The sequence below is a fragment of the Porites lutea genome, chromosome 3 (genome assembly GCF_958299795.1).
Source record: "Porites lutea chromosome 3, jaPorLute2.1, whole genome shotgun sequence".
NCBI lineage: Eukaryota > Metazoa > Cnidaria > Anthozoa > Scleractinia > Poritidae > Porites > Porites lutea.
Window position 1 is genome coordinate 49,724,257 of NC_133203.1, and position 14,609 is coordinate 49,738,865.

A 14,609-nucleotide genomic window follows, 5' to 3' on the forward strand; every position below is an offset into this window, starting at 1 on the left:
AACAGGTTAATGAGACCCGTGGGTCGGGGTGGTGTCCGGCATGGGAATGGGTTTAGCAGGGTTACTTCTTCCTTTCTTACGCTGTCAGCTGTCTGTTGTAGTAAACTTCTCGTTTTCATACAATACATAATTTCTGTCTAGTCTAGGTTTTATGGTAGCCCAGTATCCACCTTCTGCATGGTGTCTAGTTCTACTACGAGTCAGTTTTAGCGAGAACATCGTATCAGAAGAGACAAGTTATCAAATGTTCAATTAGTAATTATTAGTTTTACCTGCTCCTTTGGTTCCATAAACATCTTTCATAGAATAAGGGACGTTTTTAGACAACATGGTTACAGTTAAGGTCACTGTAACAACCATTGCCAAAATAGATAAGACCAGAACAGCTATTAAGGCGGGTAACATACGCCGACCTATCACAATATTTTGTGCCGGTTGTTGTCGTCCCAGTCGTCCGTTGTCATCTTCGTAAGTTTGATTGGCTTCTGGGTCTTCCATCTTTGAGGACTGCAAATCAAGTAACTGTATGCGATCAGAAGAATGTTCATTGGGTTCTGCATTGAAACTGGTCCATTTGGTAGCTGCCATCTTCTAATTGAGAACTCAGACCAGCATATCTCAGACACACCGTCGCCTTAAAGACCTAGACCTCCTCACAATGCATTCCTTCCCAACGCGTGAAGAAATTCTAAGAATGTCTGCGTAGGATAGAGGCTAGTATCTATTAATCTGATTAACATAGGAGAGCAGAATATGGGACAATTTAGATGAAATAAATTTGACAGACACGGAAAGAAAAAAAGAACCTTACATGGAGTTATCAATCATATACTTAATACACTGAATATTAAAAAAAACAAGACGCACGAGTGCGTGAACCCGGCCTTCTTTTAGTTCATAAAATGATAGAGCGCCGGGGGAAAATGTGCACTATGTGAGGGGACGAGGGGGGCTGAAAAACTAGAGTTATCTAGCAAAAACTTAGACAGTACCCCCCCCCACCCTCCAAAACAAAAAAAATTAGTAACTTGTAACCACTTGTAATTTTAGAAAAGATGACTTTGTATAAACTTAAATTTATGCTCATAATTTCATATTTGTAAGCGCTAATTTAGTTCAAACGTTTTGTCTGTATATACCCCTAGTTTTTAGCTTTTTTAGTTTACTTGTAATTAGTTAATTGCAAACGACCCCACAAGCTCATGTAGCTTTAATACTCATCGTTTTAAAATAAAGGCTATCTATCTATCTATCTATCTATCTATCTATCTATCTATCTATCTATCTATCTATCTAACCCCCCTCTGTTATGTTATAACGTCACTGTAAGAGAAAGGACCTTTCTCTTACAGTGGAAACTCGAGGTTAAAGGAAATCGCTTAAATCGCAATGGATCGGAAAAATAACCACACAGCAAACAAAACCAAGCAAAGTAAATACGGTAAGCTGTATTTTATTGAACATTCTAGCGAGTATTTATCGATTTGAATCTTTTACCTGAATTCCCGCACAAATCCTTTATATTCACGGCCATTTTAAATTACGCAATATGAAACTCACACACTGAGCTTGGGCCGCCTGTGACAAAATCTGCAACCAGGTTGCAGATTTCGTGTGTCTCGTCGCTTTATTGACGTCATACTTGCTTAATTGCCCCTGTCTCCTGTCATTTCCGATAATAAGAATACCTATAGCCTCCCGAGGGAAAAACGTTCCTTATTCAAAATTTCTTGCAGCCTGTTTCCCGCTACGCTCTCCCGCGAGGCCAGACGTTGAGAGTTCACCCGCGGGTTAGACCATACAGCATCGTGAGCAATGCTTTATCTCCAACACGAAAGACTACTGTATATATAATCTCTTACTACTTAAGTTTGTTCTGTTAATAAATGGGCTCCTGAATTAAGCCAAATTTTATACCGTTGATGACTCAGTTAAGGGCAAAAGTTACCGTGTCAGAAATGGGACTAAATGATCCCAAAGCAAATGAAAGACTTACTACCTTTTGAAGTAAACAATAAACTACGATTACATTTCCTTCGTTCTTTATATTGATGCTTTAATTATTATGCAGTGTAACCCCCTTCCCCAACAGTCCCCAACCCCATGATAAACGACGTATGTCAGGTTGGCGGCTTGTTAATCAGAGCTACATCGTAAAGCATCCGGAATCAGTATACCATAGCTCTGAATACCCATCTATGAATTACGAATACGGACGTTAAAACTGCATCGAAAGCCCAGCTATCCTGAAGCATTTCGTCACTGCCGAGTTGAAATATACCGTAGAGTTCCGAAAGAAGCGCCCCCCCCCTACCCCCCTCGAAAGTTGCGGCTACAAGAAAGTAAGGCTAATTTTCGGACCTTTCTAGTAATTCCCGAAAGTAACGGCCATATTTGAGACGTTGCCTATTTTGGCCCTTTGTGACGCAATATGTTTTAGTGTACCAAATGTCAGTGCCAAACATGAAACCAGCTTTACTGTTATTTCCTACTAACGAAGTAAACGGAGGTAGCTCACTCTAACAAGCATTTTTAATTCATGAAAATTCTATATACTGGAACACGAACAATTCTGTAACTCTCGACTTCAGTGATTTACTGACAGGAACTTTACATATCAATTGGTCTGGTGAAAAGTGGTGTTCATTGTTCAGTCATGGACCGCATGCATCATCGCTTTTCGCCATGGAACCATAATTCCTCAGTGTCACTGGATTGACAAATTGAATAGTTGTCTAGCTCACTAATGTTAATTTCGTTATCTCGTTCCTCAGTCGTTGCCACATTTGATAAACGAGCGAACAATTGTATCCTTTCATCGACGAGAGACTTCTTGCCAAGCTTGCCCTGTCCATTTTGTGAAAAGAATACGCCTCTCACTTGCGGGATCTCTTGCCAGCATTTCCAGGCCTACTCTGGGACTCTGGGACTCCGTCTATTAAAATAATTTTTGGCTAGTATTTAGCAAAAGCGCGTTCTTAAGCAGTTTAATGTATCCATAAACGCCTGTATTCTGTATTTAATAGCTCGTGGTACTTATACTAACCGTTAGGTACTCTTTGCGAACAGCATATGGAAACATACAATTGTCGATCCCCGAGTGAAAACCCGCTCAGAAGGACACTCTTAAGAATCGAATAAAAAAACTACATAAACAAAAGTCCTACCCGAATCTTCCGAGCTAACAACGATGACATCGTTATCTGTAAGATTTGAAGAAATGACGGCAAGTCACCGGTTTGAATTACAGAGTGAAACCAAAGACGATCATCAACAATCAAGGAAATTGAGGAAATGTCTCCTCCTAGCCGTTGTAGGAAGCCGAAAAGGGTTTTAAGTCTCTTAACCTCGCAAAGCTTCTTCTACTAAAAAAATTTCAATAATCGTGGCAACATAATATTACAGAAAGAAACAGCTTACCTTCCTCCATCGTGCTCGCTCCTTCGGGAAACTATAGTAAAAATTTTACTAGAAAATTAAGCTACAAGTAAAAAAAACAACACTCATTCTGCACAGTCTGCACGGTCTGCACAGTCTGCAGTCTGCAGTCTGCAATCTGCATGGTCTGCGTTTCAACATGACCGCTCACAAAACAGGTCAGGTATATCATCCAATCAGCTTCTTGTTTAATTAAAGAACCAATCACTAGCTGGAGTCTGTATGTTAGATGACAGACAAGTTTAGTTTACGGCACTAGCTCTCTTGGTGAGCTCTTGTTAACAGCTATACCTAAGCAACTTAGAAAGGATATTTTGGTTCCGAAAACGGTCTTGCAGTCGCAGCTAAGCAGAGTGTTACGTTCTTCTTAGACCTTAACCATGACACACTTACAAACTGGTACTAAATGGATCAGCGGAATGGTCGCTTAAATAAATAAGAAAATAGGAAACTCGGGATTGAGAAAATAGGAAAAATAAGAAACTTTGTATTGAAAAATAGGAGAAAATGGGAAAGTCAATAGGACTTTCGTTGACAAAGATAGTCTCCCTGCACCCTATTAGGGTTATAATAAAGGCTAAGAGTCCTCAGCTTCTACGTTTGCAGGATTTAGATCAACTTTAGCGGCTAAGTTTACAAATAGCTATGGGGTACATGAAATAGGAAAGCCCAGACTTCCGTTTAAGAGACGAAGAATTTGGTTGGCATTTAACGAAGAAGCACCTGTTTTCCTTAAGACATTACAGAAAATTCGCCTTCTCCCATTCAAGCCTGAATCTCAAAAGATCCGTTTTGCTCGATTTTAGTTTCTTGGCTCCTAATCTTGGCAGATTTCAATCTCGCCTGATAAGCGAGTACGTCGCTCACTCATGCAAGGCGTTGACAGGAAAGCACAGTATCCAAAATAACCTTAAATAATAATTGGTTCAGCAGCCTATAAAAAGCCCAACAAAAGACTGAAACAAGAACGGATAGAAACTGAGTGGAAAAAGTTGTCCTTAATTTTATGTTTATTGAGCTATGCAAATTAAATTATTTTTTTTTTAGTATAAATGGTTAAAATTATATTACAGTTGTGTAGTTATGAAAATTCTACGTAAAATGATCAATGATCAATAGACCTTTTCTCGAATATTGACTCCTTGTTAGCAAGACTTGATTCCGAGAATGTTGAACATTATCTTATGGGTGATATGAATTGCGATTTGCTGTCCAGCGAAAACATCTATGCAAGGGCTCTGTTAAATGTTACCGATATTTATGGCTTAAAACAATTAATCGACGAGCCTACTCGAGTCACACCCTCAACAAGTACCCTAATTGATCTTATTTTCACCAGTCACCAAGACAATATTCTCTGTTCTGGGGTGACACACGTGGGTATAAGCGATCACAGTCTTGTTTACGCGTACCGTAAAATTTCAATCCCGTCTGTTTCTAAAGGAATCAATTTGATCAGCTATAGACAATTTAAACACTTCAACAGCATTAATTTCTGTAATGATGTTTCGACGCAACCGAGGGACGATATCAAAGAACTGTACGACCCCAATGACATGTGGAAAAAATGGAAAGAATTATTCCTAAGTGTTTGTGATAAGCACGCCCCTGTGAAAACTAAACGCACCCGTCCCACCAAGTCTCCTTGGATTACCACAAATTTGAAAAAACGAATGAATTTCAGAAACCGGCTAAAGAAAAAAGCTGTTAAAACTAAGGATGCGTCCTCTTGGAATCGATTCCGGAAGGTCAAAAATAAAGTAAATCAGGAAATCAAGGCTGCTAAAAAGGCCTATTATAATAATTCTTTTAATAATTATGCCGGTGATCAACGTAAGACCTGGAAGACCATCAATGAATTGACTTCCCGCAAATCTAATAAAACAATAATAAATGAAATTCAATATCAGGGACTAAAATCGAGCAATCAAGCAGAAGTTGCTGAATTGTTGAACACTTTCTTCATTGAGATTGGACCAAGGCTTAGTCGAATTGTTTCGAATGTTGATACCACCTACAAAAAGTTCTAAGGAGTTTGTCTTCGAGGAAATAACATCTGCTCATATTTATTCTCTCCTTTCAAAACTTTGTAAATCAAAGGCCACTGGATTAGATAGTATATCAGCTAAATTATTAAGGGAGTGCCCTGATCTAATTGCCGAGTCTCTTACTTTAATATTTAATCAATCACTGTTGACAGGAATTTTTCCCGATGAGTGGAAGTCGGCTAGGGTTACTCCATTGTATAAAAATTCTGGTAAACGAAATGATCCCACCAATTATCGACCAATATCGGTGATCCCAGTCGTGGCCAAAGTATTTGAACGGGTAGTCTACGACCAGTTGTATCACCATCTTACTGAGAATCGTATTCTATCCCGTTACCAATCTGGTTTTCGTTCTTTACATTCTACTGTAACCGCATTACTCGAAGCTACCGATAGCTGGGCAGTGAACGTTGATCGTGGCCTTGTCAATGCCGTTGTCTTCTTAGACAATATTATGGATTACGCGGTTCCTGTCACGAATGGTTTACTTCGTATTTAAACAATCGTACCCAAACTTGCCAAATTAATTGCTCAATGTCAAACCCAAAATTAGTTACATGTGGTGTTCCCCAGGGAACAATTCTTGGACCTTTATTGTTTTTACTGTATATTAATGACCTACCTAATTGCTTGCATTTTTCACAACCTAGAATGTATGCCGATGACACCAGCCTAACCTATGCCAGCGCAGATTTAAAACTCATAAATGACTGCGTTAACGACGATTTAAACAAGGTGTATATATGGCTATCGGCTAACAAACTGACCCTTAACTTGACTAAAACTGAGTTTATGTTAGTTGGGTCGAGGCAGAAGCTATCAAAGCTTTCTGAAACTCCTTCTTTTATGATAAACGACCATCCCGTGATGCAAGTGTCAACGGCAAAATCTCTTGGAGTGCATATTGACCAAAACTTAAGCTGGGAATGCCACATACAGAGTATTTGTAAAAAGATTGCTTCTGCCTTGGGTGCAATTAAAAGAATACGACATCTTATTCCTTTTAATGTATTAATTAATGTTTACGACGGTTTAATTCAACCGCATTTTGATTACTGTAATGTCGTATGGACCAACTGCGGCATTGGTCTTTCCGATAAGCTGCAGAGGCTCCAAAATCGTGCAGCCCGTATTCTAATGTCCGCTAATTCTGATTGTAATGTGGACGATTTGTTCCTGGCACTAGGTTGGCGTAAGCTTAAACACCAAAGACAAGTATCGACGGCTATTATGATGTATAAAACCGTACATGGGATGACTCCCGACTATCTAACATCTAAATTTGTATCTCGTGACGAAATAACTTCTTATCGATTGAGGAATACTGAAAATAAATTAGTCCTTCCACTGCCCCGTACCAATTATTTAAAGAAAAGTTTCTCCTATAGCGGAGCTAAGCTGTGGAACAGCCTATCCCATGATTTAAGATCTGCAGATTCTTTACATGATTTTAAACGCAAACTGTGTCGCAACAGTTTTGAATGAGATCATACATTAATACAGTTTTACACGGCATCCTTGAAAAGCAGCTTTTATTTGTAAATAGCTAGGTAGTTAAAATATGAATATATTTTTAATCAGAGTTAGTTTAGTTAGGTATAATAGATCTTAGATTTTTTTGTACATGCTGAAGGAACCTTAACCGTGTTTAAATAAAGTTATCTATCTATCTATCTATCTATCTAATGAAGGATCTCACACCTCTTCAACCACCTTATTGGTACTTAATTTCGCGTTTTTCGCAACTGTGGAAAGACCCGCGAATAAAAATCTCCGAGAAATTCAATAACCATATATAGAAAATTCAAATCACAGAAAAAAAAATTAATAACATTAATTTAATATCTATAACATAAACTTTACATGATATGTTCGTCGACAAATACCGAGAAGTTGTTGAAGGCACAAATGTAATAACTGGTCACAAATGTAATAAAGGTCACAAGTGTAATAACATTTGGTCACAATTGTAATAAAGATCTAAACTAAGCTAAAACAAAAATCACAACTAAATCTGGATAGGACACAGTCAAATACATCCTCGGAGACCCAGGGACAGTTAGTCGGGGCGATAAAATGTTCGTGGTGAAAGTTTACTGTAAGATCGAGACGACAGGAAACTTTCACCACGAACATTTTATCGACCCGACTAACTGCCCCTGGGTCTCCGAGGATGAGTCAAATACCGTCACCTGATGGAATGCATGCATGGAGTCAATCATGATTAGTTTTCTTATATCTTATAACTTGCCAGTTTCTGGTACATGGCCTACGTTGTTTACTCGCCCAAAATTTAGGTTTTTCAAATTGGCGAATTTAATTAAACGTAGCGAATGTTTATAGTTTTGTCTCCATCATCACCTGCTGTAGCCATCCTTTGCAGGTTGTAATGCTGCTTAAAACGTTGCAGCCAGCCATTTGAAGCAGTAAAACCAGTTATTCCTAACTTTTCTGCAATGAAAAATGCTTTCTCATGTAGCATTGTGCCATCAACAGGGATGTTGCGGCCTAACAAAATAAATTATTCGGAGAATCATGGATAATTTTCAACACAATTACAGGCGAAAATGTAACAGTCCTTTTAATTTTTCTAAGTTATCACGCCCCCTTGCTCCCTCTTTATGGATGCAGACCCTTACCTGTTCGGATTCCTCCCACAACCTTGCTGCGTTGGAACAGAAAACTACCACACGCGATGCTAACAACAACCTCTTGATGGTCATTACGGTTTACTCGCCTCAAACGAACAGTAAAGTAAAGACTTCTCTTCAACTGCTACATGCTGGCCTGTTGAGTGGTCACTGCTATCAGCCTGCGGCTTTGAATCGCAATTTGCGCTCAAACTAAAGTGCTGACCAGATACTGATTTCCAGTTAAGAGTTTCCTCATGAAGAAAAACAGAGCAATCTGTTCTACGGGCGCTTGACAAACTAAACAAACATGTTTGGTTTCGGCTTGCAGCTGTGACAAAATCCTACAGAGGACTAGCCTGCGAACAGCAGACGTATTTCCGGTCGTCGCCTCTCAGAGAAGCGACGACCGGAAATGCGTCTGCTGTTCGCAGGCTAACAGAGGACATTCTCTCATACACTTTTACACCACACTGTGCACGAGTAAAAATTTTTAAAAAATTCAAAAATTTCAAAAGATATCATATCAAATCAAAGGTGAGCTGAATAGCTAAAATGTCACGGGAAATTGTATAGGTAAACTCTTAGAATGGACACAAGAGATGTTGGTGCAAGTGGCGAAGACACAAATGGTGATGACGAGTGCAGAAGGGACACAAGTGGTGTTGGCAATAATGGGTGCGACAAAGGAGGTGATGGCAAAGGTAAAGAGGATGAAGGTTATGTTCTCAGAATTGACGGGGACACGGAACAAGTTGGCAAAATAAGGGGGATACAGTAAGTGAAGGTATAAGTCGCGCAGACAAAAATGACGAGCTACAGAATGGAGTAGGATCAGGATACACAGGGCAGTTTTTAAACAACGATGTGCTAGAAAGTATCATTAAGATTACCTTAAAGTCCTCTCCGTTTATGAGAACATCCCTACGAGGTGTAAATACCCTCTTCAGAAAACAGTAGACAAGATGCCTTGGCCTACGGTAAACATTCCAGAACTTGCAGAAAAAACAGTCGTCATAAGCATAAGAAACTAGTAATGCTGAAGGGGAGATGCAGTAGTGCTGTTGAACGCCTTCGAGCAGTTATTAAATCCCCTAAATGGTATCATGCATGGGTGAGGTTAGTTCCTCTAATATCTGGCATTTTGTGGAAGAATATTGCAAACACACGTAAATAAAAAAGCATGCGAACCAAAAAAGAACATAATTATGTTCCTTGTTTAACGCCAAATATAGAAGCCTGTTTTTTTTATTTGCCAAAGACTGATTAGCTATATTGTTTCGCTCAAGGCTGATAAAACAGTGTTCTTCTCAGAGAAAATTCGTGCTTGGTATATTAATTAATAGGACTGATGTTCGGTTCCCATACTTTTTTGTATGCACAACTACAGTTTCCCTGCCTTGTATAGCAGGAAAGCAATTCGAAGTCCTAATTTGATGACCGCAAGCCTTTTTTTTCAGGGTTGTAACTTAATGTTCAAATTTAATGAGATTAAACCATTGTTTTGAAGTTATAGGTTGTCTTAAGTCCTTATTTCACTATATTGTAACAATAAAATTTCCGCCAGGACTGTGTAACGAACAGGTGACACTGCACTCGCATGTTGAAACAGCTCAATGCCGTCATAAACCAATTAGCAAGTTTACGTATGTAATTCGTATAAGGGTAACCTATCGTGCTTAACCAATTCTGGTCTCCTTCGCAACCGTCCGTCTGATGCCATCAAGAAGAGCTATTTGAGGTATTTTCCGGCCTCTAGGTTCCAAACATTACGCAGGTCGTGCTGTTCCCAAAGCTTAATGATAGCTTGTGAAGCTCGAACAAAAGACTTTCACCGTCCACTCAAGTTTTGCCTTTCGCTTTCCCCCTTCCTACTTCTTTTGGTTCTCTTCAACTTCTTTTTCTTTACGTTTTTCTTAGGCCTTTTTGACTGAATTCCATTTTTTTGGATATGATTTGAAAGTCATCTTTGCCCTGCACAATTCAGTCTTCAAAGGTATATTACCTTTAATTTATGTCTCTGAGTGAGTTACTCTTTTTAAATCGTTAAGTTGGTAATTATTACATTTGTGATCAAGTGTTATTACATTTGTGACCAAATGTTATTACACTTGTGACCTTTATTACATTTGTGACCAGTTATTACATTTGTGCCTTCAACAGAAGTTATTAGCTGGTTTTACTGGTACGTTCCATTCCGTAACTGTGTCTTCTGTACGCTGCGACTCTGCTAGCAGGGTATGTCTCAGCTGATGTCTTCTGTTGTGAAAAACGTCAATATGCGTTTTACTACTTTCATTTTATCTCGATATTTTTAAAAGTTCAGAAGATTGAAAACTGAAAATCAGGTTGAGAACGCTTTTATTTCGTCTTCCTTAGAAGTATTTCATTGAAATAAAAGATCAGGATAGAAACAAAAAAAATTCTGGTTAAGGAACCTGCCCCCGGCCTTCGTCCCAAAAGTTCAAAGCTCCAAATACACGTCAGCACTTCTCATTGACGACTGGCTTATGAGCACTCAGGAAACGATTTTGACCAATTCATTTTCGAAAAAAGTTTTCTTTGACTATGATTATCATTACCGAAACGGTAGCTTTCCGGCATTCTGGAGCTCTCATAATTCTCACTTTACTTACAATCTGAATCACTTAGCTTATTTTATCGCCTTTCAGCTGATTTCAAACTCTAGAAGGTTTACAGAGGGGCCCAGACTCACAATAGCTTACTGGAAGCCAGACTTGAATTAAATGGGAATTCAAGATCAATAAAACGGTTAACTGGTGCACATAAGCCATACATACCTCAAGTCTGTGTTGTTTTCTTAATGTTTCTGGCCCTATAAACGCCATTTTAGCAAGTTTTGATGGTTTCTCACCTATCGAAGATTGAAGAAGAGAAGGGAAAACTTGGCTGTCCTACGCTGCCTGAAGAAAAAGCTACAAAAATTACCTTCATTCCATGGACTCCAATCGCTCCAAATCTTAGTTGAGCATAGACCGAAATTTTTCCTTCCTTAAAAACGTCAATTTCAAGAAGAGCGCATCCATGGAAACAGCTGTGGAAACCCTACTCAGTGGTTCAGATTTTTTGTTATTTGTAACCTTAATATATCTATACGAATACACAGTGACGACCATTTGTATTACTGGTGTTTTGACGAGAAGCATACAATCATAATGCGAGACAGCTTCTCCGATTTGTAAATTTATTCAGACTTGTTAGTTCATTAAGATTTACTTTTATGATTCCTTACGATTTTTATTATTATTTTCATTCGCATGAAGCTGAAACAAACAGTCAAGCACAGTCCATTCATGAGGTCTTCTAAACTGAGGAAAGATCAGGGGCACCCAACGACAATTTTCGGAAAATATCTGTTCGGAAGACGATTTGAGATCTACAATTTTCGGAACATTTGTTGTAAAATTTCTTGCTTGCCTGCCTCTCCTAGGATTTTCGAACATCTAAATAATGGTATAATTGCCTATTTCTAACTGATTTAAGGTTAAAAAGGTCACCTAGAATTTTCGGGAGCCTTTTTTCTGGCTGGGATTTTTGAAAAGGTGAGTTTTGATCCCTATAATTTTCGGAACTTTAGACTTTCAGCTGGGAAATCCGAACAGATGAAAAATTTTTAGGGGATAAAAATATGCCTATATCAACCGTTTAAATACTAAAATACGTTTAACAATGCTATGTTTAAGTGGTTTTGAACTATATTCTCGTTGGGTGCCCCTGAAAGATAAACTGTTCCAGCCTCTTATGCGACTAACAAATGTTTTTAAAAGTTTCAGTATTCCTTTAATTTATGCCTTTACAACAAGGAAGTAAATCTCTTCAAACATAGCGAGCGTAAACATCACAGCACACTCTTCCTGCATTGTCGGTTTCGGCGTAGTCTACCAAATCTTCGCCGTACCACACGCGTAACTGTTGTCCTGAAGAGACCCAGAGAGGATGGGAGAAAACTGACAAGACAAGCTCTGGGGACCACGAATTGTATCCAAGAATCTCGTGCCATTTTCCACTTCCAAGAGAGCCACTTCGAGTTAGAAACTGGTTTGGCGGGAGAATAATGCGATTGGATGAAGTTGTTATAACGACGTTCACCTTATCTCTCGTCGAACTGTAGGAGTAACCACAGCCCCAGTAAGACCAACGGTTAACATCCCCATGTGTATTACAGGACACGTAACCGTACAGGTGAACCAGCTTTATGGCGGCTAATTTGCCACTAGATGGCATAAAGAACCTTCCAAACTGATGATTTCTGGTGCCAAAACACACTGGAGAGGAATTAACCTTGCGCCAGCGACCTAAAGGTAAAGCACACAACGAAATTCGATCAGAGTTACACGCATATTTTTAATATTTACCTGTTCGGTTCGTGTAAAGATCATCGTCATCAACTTCTTAAAATTTATTTACACAGCTTCAACCAGGCCAACTATAGGGGGAATTCAATATTTTGTACATGGCACTGTGTGAATGCGGTAAGCTCGGTTTAATAATAACCTGTGCAACTTTTGGTCAGTCCTCTCTTCTGACGAGAAGGAAAGTAATCCTGCAGACCCAAAGAATCTGAACTTTGCTCGCTTAGCCATGAGGAGTCCCAAGACGTCGTCTCGGTCTTATCAAATTCTGGAGTTTTATCAGCCATCAGCGACAGAACATCGAGAGAATAAGAGAAAACGAAAATCATGATCAGTTTCATTGTGATATAACGTGATATAAAGTCGACTCGACTTGCGGCAGCTCGGTTCTAAGGCTTCAATGCATGCTACCCAGTACACGTCATGGGTCAATATGGGGAGCTACAGTGTATTTTCTTCATGATAAAACAAGAAGAGGTCGTTCTATTTTGACAAACTAAATTATGCATCGACAAAGAGTAAATTAAACTCTTCCGGTAATCTGCGCATTTCTAAGTACAAACTTCCATTTCCTGAAGAGTTTTGACAGCTGTATCTTAGTAGACTTAGTAGGACAAACGTAACGCGGTAGTCTTCGGACATCTTCAGTAGTCTTCGGAAATCTTCGGTAGTGTACGGAAATCTTCTGAAATAATCGGGAATTTTCGGAAAAATGGGCGAATAGGTTGTCACTCGTACACACGCCTCAAAAGGACGCTTATTAATATGCAGATTATCAAACCCTTATCAGGACCCAAGTTCCTCGGAGCCGTTTTTGTTTTTGTCCGAAACGTTGAATTTATTTCAAAACAACCGTGTCAATTCTTTGTCTTTACTTTTTTGTCACTCAGTTCAAATCCAGTGTCCATCCCTGTATACTTTTTTTGCTTACTTGCATTCCCTCCCCATCCATTTCCTTATTTTCTTATTTCCGGTTATTTGCTTCGAACTCCCGATAACTCGAATTTTTTTTCGATTTCCCTAGAAGGTTCGAGTTATCGGGAGTTATCTGCCTTGTACCCAGACGTCTCTCTCTCGATGAAACTGTGCGCGCAAAGGAAGGCGGGAAGGAGTCTGTACTCTTCCAATGGTCCCTTGCGGCTCATCATCAGTCGCTCGCCATTACCTTGCGAAAAACGAAGTGCCTGAGGAGGAGGCTGGGTAGTTATGATCAGCACCGAAACAGGAAAAATTCTGGTTAATTTTTCCAGGAAAGAGCCCTCAGGCCCTCGCCTCAAAACCTTTAAAGCTCGAAATCCTCACTAGTAGTGGATCAGTGACCAAGAAGTTTTGAAAAAAGGTGTAATATAATTTTCTTTGATTTTACCCAATCGGTAGCTTTCATTCTGGACCTCTTATAACTCTCCCTTCAGTTACAATCTGAATCTAATATTTTATTGCCTTTTAGCTAAAGATTTGAACCTTTAGAAAGTTCAGGAGACTCGTAGCCTTAAAAAAAGCCGACATTTCGCGACACCACCATTTCGCTGGAAAACAATGCAATGGTGACGGCGCGAAATGTCTGCTGTTTCCTCAGGCTATAAAACTCTACTCTTGCCGCAGAAGTTCAGTGACTGTCTGTCTTGATCGCTGTGTAATAGATATTTTGAGGCTTTATTTGATAGTTCGTTTTCTTTTTACATTCTTAGAGATTGTTGTGATGTCAATCAAACTTGTCCTAATTAGCCGTTTTACGTGAAATTCTTGTTCACCAAACGACCCAGGCGAGTTCCGTGAATGCTTCTCTCCCTCGCTGGATCAAACTCAACAAACAGTCCGGTCTGCTTTGCTGCTAAAGGTGACCAGTTCGCACGCTTCAAGTAGGATTGGAATATGTTCGTGCGTTCGATTATGTTCGTGTATCGCACGGAAAAAGTGACACGTCGCAGTAGTTTTGGTATGCGCATCCAATACCGCCAACAATACAAAAACCATGTTGACGGAGGAGAGTAACAAGATATTGGCGCAAAGCAAGACAACTAAGCAAGGAAGGAGTGAACCTTATGACAGGCTATATAGCCTGTTCCAGGCGTTCAGATGGTGGGGAGCGTTGCGAAGTTAAAAGGAGCGCGAAAAAATAA

At 39.4% G+C, this 14,609-nt stretch overlaps 1 protein-coding gene across 1 annotated transcript; it reads right to left on the bottom strand.

The window, feature by feature from the left end:
• Nucleotides 1-11,867: 11,867 nt before the first annotated feature.
• Nucleotides 11,868-13,087, bottom strand: LOC140929869 (uncharacterized). Its single transcript, XM_073379568.1, has 2 exons — nt 12,632-13,087; nt 11,868-12,432 (listed from the first exon to the last, which is right to left on the bottom strand). Exons 1-2 carry the CDS (start codon nt 12,828-12,830, stop codon nt 11,954-11,956), a joined length of 678 nt encoding a protein of 225 aa, XP_073235669.1. The 5' UTR covers nt 12,831-13,087; the 3' UTR covers nt 11,868-11,953.
• Between the last annotated feature and the right edge of the window lie 1,522 nt (nt 13,088-14,609).